Source organism: Eupeodes corollae, chromosome 1, assembly GCF_945859685.1.
Source record: "Eupeodes corollae chromosome 1, idEupCoro1.1, whole genome shotgun sequence".
Lineage (NCBI taxonomy): Eukaryota > Metazoa > Arthropoda > Insecta > Diptera > Syrphidae > Eupeodes > Eupeodes corollae.
The window spans coordinates 242075769-242087560 of record NC_079147.1 but is presented as its reverse complement, the minus strand read 5'-3'; the positions used below and the strand labels follow the sequence as shown (position 1 = coordinate 242087560).

Here is an 11792-nt window from a genome sequence, read left to right as displayed (position 1 = left end):
AGGGTAAGCAATATTTTGTTGGATGCTATTATAAAGATTAATTGCTCCTCGAATTTCCTATAATGCACAAATTAAGTTCTTTTCCGTTTTTCTGTTCTCTTCTTTTTCTAACATAAAATATGAATTCTTTATTTGGCGTACCTTTTGTTTTGCAGAAATCAAATGTAGATGCATGTAACTCCACCATCAATAGAGATCGCCTCCAAGAAATATGTGAATTTCAACCTTTTGCTCTCCAGTACATTATCGTGTGCCCTGAGGGTAATTTTTATTTGTGTTGTTTCTTTTTTGACATAACGTAACGTATCTAACAGTCAAACCAATCCGCAGGTCCACCAACTTAAAATATCAAATAAATGAAATATTCGCTAATAAGAAAATGGCTTCTTTGTGTGCAAAGTGTGGAATTTCTAAATAGTTTTATAGTCTTTCTAGTTAACGTATTTTCTTTACGCTTTTTTCATAAAAAAGAAATACAATACAATCAATATGTATTTCACTAAATAAAACTATACAACGTAAGAAAACACATTGAGAAGTTTTAATTGATAAGCGTCTATAAAAAAGAAAACTAATAAAATACTTAATTTTCCAGACAAAAATAATGCTGGCACTTGTTGGTAACGTCTTGGTCTTCTTGTTCTTTGTCGGTCTCCTCGGTACGCAAGAAGTCGCAAAGCATTCTTTCTTACAAATCAAGTTTATTGATTAACCATTGAATATTAAGAGTGTGAGAGACGAATATTAAATGCAATCAAATTAAATAGAATAGAAATAAAAGGAATGCTGCCGTTGCTTTTGTTCTCAGTGACTTCTTGGTTGGATTTTATTTCATTTGATTTGCATTTGGATTACTTTGCTTTGGCTCCTGCTGCGGACTCGAATTCGGCTTTAACATTTTTATCTCTAAAGAGAAATAGTGATTTTTTTAAACTGTCGTTAAACATACTATGGAAAACGAGTCTGTAAAGTCTGAGCATAGTGGTCGTTCACGTCGCTCAAGAAGTCATAATAATAATAGTTCAGGCGGCGGCGGCGGTGGTGGTGGTAACGGGGGAGGAGGAGGCGGTGGTGGTACCATTAACAATAGCTATCATCGAGACCGGACGAGGCACTCGCATCGGAGTACCCATTCCAAATCAAGCAAACAGCCAAGGGATATGGCTCCATTCCAAACAAGCGTCAACATGACTGGTGAGTATAGTATTTAAAATAATCATAAAGGGTGGGTCATATTAGTTTCTTTTTTAAAAGGCACCGAAATTAATAACATAAATTGTTTTCCATGTATTATGACTTTAAGAACATTAACAGTGATTATGGAACAGTTCAATTTTTCAAAACTTTGTTTACTGTTTCGGGCTTAAATAATATTTCTCTTAAGTGCTTAAAATGCTTTTAGATTATTAGTATAACTATCAGGTAGTTGACAATGGGCTTTGTCGCCCTTATACAGTGTGCAGATGCGGCCCTTCCATATGCTCAGCATTTATTTTACTACAATGTTTCCACTTCCGCCTTTGCAGCCTTCGGTTCGAGTTTAATGCACTGGTTGCATCTGCTCAAGACTTTCAAGCTTCATTTCTGCTTCTATACCCTCTCAACATCTTCGAACGCACGCATGCACTCTCTTTTTCCTCCTGTAAAGTCAGGTGCTCTTCTCTCCTCTTCTGCTCATTGAGCTTTACCGACGTTGCTCATCAAACCAGGGGTTTCTTGTTGGTGGCTGTTTAAAACCTAAAACGACAGAGGCGGCTTTTCTGATTGCATCTTGGCTACAACGAGGTAGTGGTCCGGTGTTAGCTATTCGATGATGGTGAAAGCGTGTCTTGCGTCGAACGCAATATGGTCAATCCGGTGGATTGTAGATTGGTCTGGATAACTATTAGGTTCCTTTATGGATGTTGAGGTGTTAAACACGCGTACTAGCTACAATGACGTTTCGCCCTGCAGCAAAATCGATAAGCCTGACTCCGTTATCGAAAGTGTTATCGTTCAGAATGTTTTACCCTATTATTCCACAAAAATGTCTTCCGTTTTTAGCTTGGCATGAAAATCTCCCAAGACAATTTAAATATCGTAGCTAGGACACTATTCATACCTATGCTTTGTCCATGACCTCGAAGAACATATCCTTCTTGTTGTCACCCTTCTCTTTTTTTTTACACAGATGGCTCAAAAACCAAAGAAGGGGTTGGTGGAGGTGTGTACTCTGAACGACTGAAATTAAGTCTCTCATTCCGCCTTCCCAATCATTGTAGCGTGTTACAGGCGGAACTTTTGGCGATTAAGGAAGTCTTGTCTTGGCTCAAAGAAAACGTGATATCAACATCTGATATCCGTATTTTCTCTGACAGCCAGGCCGCTATCAAATCTCTGGACTCTGTCTCTACAAACTCTATAACAGTCCTTAACTGTCGATCATCTCCAATGGAGATGGCGCAACAGTTTAATATTCACATTTGCTGGGTGCCGGGTCATAGAGACATTCCAGGTAACTGTAAGGCAGATGAACTCGCCAGGAACGGTACAGTACAGCCCATCCTACCATGTTTGGCAAGTACTGGCATACCAATCGCTACTTGTAAACTGTTGCTAATGCAAGACGCTGCGAGGAGGGCAGGCACCAGGTGGAACAACATCACCACGTGTCAAGCCACAAAAAACATCTGGCCAACACTGGTGCTTGCTCTCTCTAAGCAGATCGCATATAAGCTCGATAATAGGTGTCATAACCGGACACTGTCTAATAGGAAAGCACGCCATGAGACTAGGCGTATTCTCAAATGACTTTTGCAGAAGCTGTATGGACGAGGAAGAGGAAGAAACTGTTCTTCATCTTCTCTGCACATGCCCTGCTCTAGCTCGAAAACGCAAGAATTACCTTGGAGAATTCTTCTTTAACGATCTAAACGATCTAAATCATATCAGTATAATCAGCCTCTCACGTTTCGTAAGGGACTCTAGCTGGTTCCATTGAGCTTAGGAGGTAGCCTCAAGATTCATGTGGACCTCAGTCAAGAGGACCTCCAGCCATTACGAAAAACAATGCCCGATTGGGATTTCAAATCATTGATGTCTTCTGCCCAATTGGATTCAGAGTAAGCGGAAATTGGTTTGCCTGTTCCGAATACAGAATTTTTTAATTAATTGTTCCTTTTAAATACTTAAGAACAGATAAAGCTAAATTCCAGTGCTGCTTTCTTGGGTCTTGATTGAATTGAGACAACATCTAACATGTTGTGGGCGACTTAAATTAGAGAGATGTAAAAGGCTACCGATGAGTTCCTTGTATGATTGTTTATCAACGGATGTTCGTTCTTCATTCTGTGAGGGTTCTTTCTCCATTATAGTATCAGGTGGCATTGGTAGGGTATTCGGCTTGCAATTCAAGAGTTTGTATTTGGTTTCTTACATAAGACGGGTTGACTTATTGTAACAGTTCCTTTGGCACGGTCTCGTAATACTTCTAGTCCAATAGTAGTTCGTGGTTCACCTAGATCTCGAATATCAAAATTAGTTTTTAAATGTCATTTGTTGCTACGATCAAATCATCTACATAAGCAGCTATGAAAATAACTAAGTTTAAATTTCTTTTAAAATAAATACACGAGTCATAGCTGGAATTAATAAAACCATCCTGTTTTAAAATGGTGTCTTATTTCTTATTCCACTGATGACCAGATTGTTTTAAGCCGTAAATAGACTTTTTAAGCTTACAGACTTTATTTTTATTTTGAAAACATCCTTCAGGCAATTCCAAAAAGATGGTTTCATCCAAGTCTCCATAGAGGAAAGCGGTAGACACATCTATATGAAAAAGATCCAAGTCTTCCTGTGTAGCAATAGCGTATAATAGTCTAATTGAACTTATTTCTACAACGGGCGCGAACGTTTCGAAATAATCTACTCCATACTGTTGTGTATATCCTTTTGCAACCAGTCTAGCCTTCCTGCATTCGACTGAGCCATTAGGATGAAATTTGGTCTTGAAAACCCATCTGCAACCGACATTATTGGTATCCTTTAGTCGGTCTACAAACTCCCATGCCCCATTTTTATTTAGAAGTTCCATTTCTGATTTTATCGCGTCTCTCCATTCATCTGCAAGTTCTGACATTTCTATTTCTTTCATACTCTTTGGGTCGGTTAAATTCACAAGATTTGCAGATTCGTTAAGTGGCACAGTTCCTCTGGTGTATTGCTATCGTTCGGTTTAGTGGGACATCAGTCACGAATATACGCAGAGGTATGAACTAGTTCGGCCCATAAAAACTTCGGCAAGTCGGCATCAACCATTAGGCAACGTGCCATTTCTACGAGGGTTCTGTTCGCACGTTCTGCAACCCCGTTTTGCTGGGGAGTGTATGCGGATGTAAATTCTTGTTTAATTCCACTAGCCTTACAGATCTCGGAAAAAGCCCTACTCGTATATTCAGAACCATTATCTGATCTTAATCTTCTAATTCTAAGGTTCGTTTGATTCTCGACATAGTTTTAAACTCAATCTCTTGTACAATATTCAAAAAGGCCTTTTGTAATATTTCTTGCCTCCAGTTGCATTCTTCCCTTTAGGGAGGCGGAATGAGATGCTTAGATTAAGCTTTTCTGAGTACACTTCACTTCCAACTCCCTCAGTTGCCTTGGATCCATCTGTACAAAAATTAATGCTTTTGTCATCCAAAAGTTTTTTAGCTTCTTATTCATCTTTGGATTGAATGGACACCTGGAAGCTTTTTCCAGATTAGGGGGCGGATCTGGGCCTCAACCAATATGCGTCTCCAGCCAGCTCGGTCCCTAGCTAGCTGGTTCCATTTTCGCACGCCAAGTTGGTTGAAATCCTCTCCCACCTGGGTGCGCCACCTGAGTCGCGGTCTTCCTCTACTGCGCCGTCCCTCGGAGCGTTGATGTCCATCCGCTCTACATGACCTAGCCATCTAAGCCATTGGACTTTAATTCTGCTAACTAGGTCAGTGTCGCTGTACAGCCCGTACAGTTGGTCGTTATATCTTCTCCTCCATTCTCCATCTATGCGTACGGGACCAAAAATCACCCGAAGAATTTTTCTCTCGAAGCATCCTAAGACGCTCTCATCTTTCTTTGACAGGGTCCAAGCCTCAGCGCCATAAATGAGAACCGGGATGATGAGTGTCTTATGGATGGTGATTTTAGATACTCGAGAGAGGACTTTATTTCTCAATTCCCTTCTTAGTCCAAACAAGCAGCGATTTGTAAGACTTATTCTTCGTTTGATTTAAGCGCTGGTGTCGTTGCCTGTATTAATGGCGGTGCCTAGGTAGACAAAGTCCTTAACTACCTCAAAGTTATAGCTGTCCATGGTGACGTTTTGTCCAAGACGTCGTTGTTCAGTGTCCTTTTTTGATGACAGCATATACTTGGTCTTGCCCAGACCAAGTGATGACAGTGCATCGCCTTGTCTAGAACCTTTTTTGACATCAAATGCATCGGTGAGATGTTTTCCGACCTTGATAGAGCTGCGTGCATTCTCCATCGTCATTCTGCAAAAACGGAGTTTGACAGGGATGCCAAAACTAGACTTTGCTCTGTAGAGCTCTTCCCTATGGATGCTGTTATACGCGGCTTTAACATCGATAAAAAGATGGTGGGTATTGATTTGAAGCTCATATGTTGATTCCAAGATCTGCCGTAGTGTGAATATTTGGTCGATAGTGGACTTTCCTGTTCTGAAGCCACACTGATAACGACATATCAGGTTGTTGACGAACGGCTTCAGACGTTCACATAATACAGTAGAACAGATACTATGCTGAGATTCCACTCATCGGGCATGCTTTCTTCCGACTATATTCTGCAGATGAGTTGGTGCATGCTCCCTTCCAAGTAATCGTCTACTGCTTTAAATAGTTCGGCAGCGATGCCGATATAGCTATCTTCACTTCGTCAAGGTCGGGTAGGCGGAATTGTTGATCTGCGTCGCCGAGGTTGAGTGGTTCTATCTCCCTTACAGCGGAATTCGGTTCGTCATCGCCGTTATTTAATTTGGAGAAGTGATCTTTCCATATTCTCAGCATCGACTGCGGTTCTACTACGATGTTCCCCTGATCGTCTTTACGAACATTTACGAACCTCATTCCTGTTGTGATATTCATTCCCTTTATCTACTCGATCGCGCGCTTCTCATGCTCTCTTTTTTTCCATCTAAGAAGCCGTTGTTTCTCTCTCCTCTTCTGCTCTTAGAGTCGTCGTCAAACCAGGGGTTTCGCTGTGGTGGCCGTGTGAAACCTAGCACTTTAGAGGCGGCATCTCTGATGGCTGCAAGGCAATGTTGCCACTGGTTTTCAATGCTTAATGCAGGCAGCATAGGACTCCTTAAGAGGTTATTAGAGACTCGATCGGAAAAGGATATGGCAGTCTCTTGCGATTGTAGCCGTCTAACGTCGAATCTTCTCACAGTACTTCCTTGTTTTGGCTTGGATCGGGATATCCGTAGCCGTACCTTGGCTACAACGAGGTAGTGATCCGAGTCAATGTTGGCCTCTCGGAATGTTCGGATATCCTTGATTGATCAGTAGATTTTCATGTACCCTTGTGGATATTAAGATGCGTGAACTGCGTACTAGCTACCAGAACGTCTCGCCCCGCAGCGAAATTGACCAGCCTGAATCCGTTGTCGGAGGTAGTGTCGTGCAGGCTGTATCTCCCGATTATGCCACCAAAGATGTCTTCTCTTCCTAGCTTAGCATTAAAATCTCCTAAGACAATTTTAATGTCATAGCCAGGGCACTGCTCATATGTCTTGTCCAAGAGCTCGAAGAATATGTCTTTGGTGTCTTCATCTTTCTCATCTGTTGGGGCATGCGCGCATATTAGGCTTATGTTGGCGAATTTAACCTTGATGCGGATTGTCGTGATGCGCTCGCTCACACTGTTGAAACTCAAGACTTTTTGCCTGAGCCTAGTTCCAACAACAAATCCACACCCAAATAGACGCTGTCTTTGTTCTCGGTAGCAGTTGCCTCAGTAGATATCGCAGTCTTTTAGTTTGCGTTTGCTTGGTCCATCCCATCGCACTTCTTGGATGGCTGTAATAACTGCCTTGCAGCAGTTTAGGGCTTCCGCTAATTGTTCGGCTGCACGTGGTCTGTTAAGGGAACTAACATTCCACGTATCCGAAGTTCGTTGTCCTTATTTCGTTTGCGTGGGTTGTCAACAGTGAATCCGTCCGTATCCGAGGCTTGTTGGTGCTTCGAAACTAAAGGTATTTTGTACGTGGCCAGGAAGTCACCCCGACGGCACAACCCCCAACCTGGAGGGCCAGATCCTTAGTATAACTCCAAGGAAGGGGAGCCGGATAAACCGCTCCTTACAGGCCTGGGCTCCGAATATGTCGAAGAAGCCCTATAAGGTGTTCACTAAGTAGTTCAACCTTACTGGAACTGTAGACGCCACCGTTGATTCCATCTCTAGAATTCGTCCGCTGCCGCCTGTATAAGGAGAGGTGCCTTAGTGGAAACATCTCTCCCCCCTCTCTCGTTTACTGTCCCCAACAACTTTTCAATGGGGTTGGAAACGAATCTCCAGTTGAGGTACTAGGCACCCGATGTTCACCGCGTAGTAGGAGTAGGAGTTGATAAACAGAGGTGGGTTTTGAGAAAAACCTGTGAACGCTTGTGTCCTATTGAATGCACATGTCTACCATTTGAACATCGTTTTTTTTCAAATTGAGGTTTTGGAATAGTGTAGTCTATGCACTGTGGCATAGAACCAAAGAGGTTCAAAATGATGGAGTGCCCCACATTGTTGTTGCAACCCCGTACATAAGTATTGGTAGGACGACCTATGTGTATAGCAAATAGGTTATGAGAGGTTGAAAAACCCATTTGCTTCCTATGGCTTTCTTGCAAAAGAAAAGAGCTATTGTAGCTTTTTTAACTCTTTCCTGAGTATTAGGTTTCCAACTTAATTTGTTGTCCAATATCTGACCAAGATATTTGGCTTTATTGGTAAAAATTAGTTGTACACCTTTTATTGAAGGAGGCTCAATTACTGGGATCTTGTATTTTCGTCTAAAAAGGACGAGGTCTGTTTTTTGAGGATTAATACTAAGTCCGCAGTGATCAGCCCATCTAGTGAGTATATTGAGTGCGTTTTGGAGAAGGTCTCAGTAAGACGATAAGATAACGATCTCTGTCCCTCGGAGCCAACACGTTTACCCAGTTTTGGGTCCCATGATAATGTTAGTAGAGCTTCCCCCAAAATGCGTTTCGAGAAAGAGGTACTTTTAAAAACTAATTAGACCTAAATTATTGCTATTGATTAGTATCCTTACAGTTCACTACTCAATATTTCCTCTCGTGACGAAAATGAGTTCGTCTGATTTTGTTAGGCAGTGTGGAGACGAGAAGACAAACTGGGCTACCTTTCACTTTTTGTGCGAATGCCTAGCTAAGTTAATAAAAACAACACCAAGGATACAAAGAAATACTGATATTTTCAGGAAATATTGAAATCAGCCTTCCACATATTCTAACCCTAATCATAAGGAGCATACTTAATTGACATGAATGAGAGTGTAATGCTCTTTAAATATTGCTGATGCGTCACCCCGTAAAATCTAACTTAAACTGGCCATGTCGGTGTTTACGGAAAAAAGGGTCTACGACTTAACCGACAGGACCAGTGAAGTACAGAAAACTAAATTAAAAGAAAAATCAACAAAGGAATTGAGACGTATAGATCTCGAATCTTTGGTTTGATCCTTTCTAAGACTAACACCAATACCAATTGCGCATTAAATGAATTCCATTTCCAAATCTATCTACATTAGGCTTTGAGGTCGCAACGCAATTATATCAAACTTATTCCATGTTTTTTTTTTTTACTAAATTATTGAATTCAAAATGGGAAAAATCAATACATAAAAGTATTTTTGTTTTATAAAATAAATATAGTATTTCAAAACTTTTTCAGGAGACGAAAATCGTGACGGACAGGAGATTATCGAAGTTCAAATACTACCACAAGATGAAAACTGGGGAGAAAACACAACCGCTGTTACTGGCAACACATCCGAGCAAAGTATTTCCATGGAAGACATTAACAGTACATGGAATAGAGATAACGAAACTAGTTTAGGTTTTGCCTGCAAACGATATATAGAATCAGTGTTTTGTTTGATTCTTGGTTTTGTATCATTTTTTTCCCCTGTGGCTATGGTAATGATGCCGAAATTGGGATTTTTTCCCTCGGCTTTCGATCATCCCGAGCTAACGCAAACGGTAAAAACACAACTGCTAGCGTGCAGTAGCGAATGTAAAGGTCTACTGGTATCGCTTACAGCAAGACTCATCCTATTGGCGCTTGGTTTGTGGGCTTTATTTTTGCGACGACCAAGTGCAACTATGCCGAGAATATTTCTATTTCGAGCCACCGTTCTGCTGCTAGTTACGGTGTCAACATTCTCTTATTGGCTTTTCTATATTGTGCAGGTAACAAATGGAGCCAAGATAGTCGTCGAGACGGGAGGCGATGCTGTAGACTATAAATCGTTGGTGGCCTATGCAACAAATTTCGTCGACACTTTGATATTTATTCATTATATTGCTGTTGTTCTGCTTGAATTGAGGCACACTCAACCTACGTATTATGTAAAAATCATTCGCTCACCGGACGGTGTAAGTCGGTCATACACACTGGGCCAGCTAAGTATACAGAGGGCTGCGGTTTGGGTACTCCAGCGGTACTATGTTGACTTTCCCATATACAATCCGTATTTGGAGAGGATTCCCATATCAAAATCACAGCGAAACAAAATATCCACAAGTTTCAAATACTATGAGGTCGATGGAGTTAGTACAGCGCAACAACAGAGCCAGAGCAGAGCGGTTTTAGCTGCGAATGCCCGTCGTCGAGATTCTTCGCACAACGAACGATTCTACGAAGAACACGAATACGAACGGCGAGTGAAGAAGAGACGTGCTCGCCTTATTACCGCTGCAGAGGAAGCATTCACTCACATCAAACGTATTCACAATGAACCTGCGCCAGCCATACCTCTCGATCCCCACGAAGCGGCACAAGCCGTTTTCCCATCAATGGCTCGAGCCCTACAAAAATACCTCCGAGTAACGCGACAACAACCCCGTCACACCTTCGAAAGTATTCTAAAGCACTTGGCACACTGCCTAAAGCACGATCTATCACCCAGAGCATTTCTGGAACCATATCTCACCGAAACGCCGGTTTTGCAAAGCGAAAAAGAACGTCGTTGGGTTCAATCGTGGTCGCTTATCTGCGATGAGCTTCTATCACGACCCATATCCAATGAATGCACATTTCAGTTGATTCAAAATGATGTCTCGCTGATCGTGGCAATTCATAAATTGCCTCATTTTAACATATCTGAAGAAGTCGTTGATCCAAAAAGTAACAAATTTGTCTTAAAACTCAATTCAGAGACATCTGTATGACAAAATAGCAACCAAACATCATCCTCATATTTGCACATTTTAGTATAGGAAAAATAAACATTTTATAGACTAAAACTTCTACAAAGAAGACACAACATATCAATATTAAGAAACCAACATAAAAAAAACTTCGAATAGTATTCCTCATCCATTATCCGTCATCGCATCCTTGTCTTGTGTCCCTTAAACCGATGTCCTTAAACTATATACTTTAAAAGCAATTAACTTTAAAAGCGAAGAAAAATCTCGTTTCTTAAAACATTAACCTAATGCTTTACATATTTTTTTATAGTACATAAATTATATAAATGTAGTTTTTGTTTATTTTTAATTTAGGTTAGAACTCATTAAATACTATTCCACTGTAGGCTTTAAGATTAATAATATTTTTATTATATATTTTTTTTTTTTAGAAAATTAACGCGCTCATACTATGTAAAATTAAAGATTCCTCTTGACATGATAATAATACTGAGAGTAATGGAAAAATACATTTTAAGTATTTCATACACTCAATGACTGCAAAAATAAAATGAACAAAAGTAAATCAACATAAATATAAGATTAGATTTTAAGAACAATTTTTTACTATAAATGGTAAGTGCACAAAAATACATTTATTATATACCTTAAATCAAAATAAGAATCCCACTTAAAAATAAAATAAAAATTATGTCACATAAAATACAAAATGACAGCTATTTAAAAATATTTATTTGTTCGTTTGTTTTTTTTTTTTTAGGTTTTTAAATGTTTTACTTTTGTATAATCTAGACAATTTTTCGTAATAAATAATCATTTTATAACGCATTTTAATTAAACAACAAAGAAAAAAATAGAAAAGAAAAATGAGGTTGAGAATCAAAAAGATTGAAGAATAATGAAGAATCGCATTTGTAATGCTAGTTGATGAAGAGATTTTAGTATTAAGAAAAATTGAACCTTTTTGTAAGATAAAGTTCCATTTTTTAAATTTGAAAACCTAGTGTTTTATTATGAGAACCTTATATTTTATTCTACAGAAGTGAAAATTAATTTAATTTCAATTTGGATTTAAGTTTAATTCGATAACATCGTGGGAAAACTGCTTGGAATGCTTTTTGGATTTTTGTTCCCCGGGATTTTGATTGAATAAATTAACCTTAAGATTCATGATAAAGTCCGTTCAGGAAAATACGATCTCAGTTTTTTCAATGTGCTTTCAGTCACTGAGAGCACATATGACTCAAAATCACCAAGGTGCAGAATTGGCTTTGCTAGCAATTTAATGCCTTGAATCTTGACTTAATTGAAAAAAAGAAAAATGAATAAAGTACTTAAACTAACCTGTTTTGTGTGTCC

At 39.7% G+C, this 11792-nt stretch overlaps 1 protein-coding gene across 1 annotated transcript; it reads left to right on the top strand.

The window, feature by feature from the left end:
* The first annotated feature begins 360 nt into the window (after positions 1–360).
* Positions 361–10861, top strand: LOC129940500 (vang-like protein 2). The gene is made up of 3 exons (XM_056048856.1): positions 361–518; positions 596–1194; positions 8953–10861. The coding sequence occupies exons 2-3, from the start codon at positions 951–953 to the stop codon at positions 10449–10451; spliced, it is 1743 nt and encodes a 580-aa protein (XP_055904831.1). The 5' UTR covers positions 361–518; positions 596–950; the 3' UTR covers positions 10452–10861.
* The last annotated feature ends 931 nt before the right edge of the window (positions 10862–11792 follow it).

Coding starts and splice junctions, on each gene's coding strand:
- LOC129940500 (XM_056048856.1), top strand. CDS start 951: ATGGAAAACGAGTCTGTAAAGTCTGAGCATAGTGGTCGTTCACGTCGC. Junction 1,195..8,952: donor AACAAGCGTCAACATGACTG/GTGAGTATAGTA, acceptor AAACTTTTTCAG/GAGACGAAAATCGTGACGGA.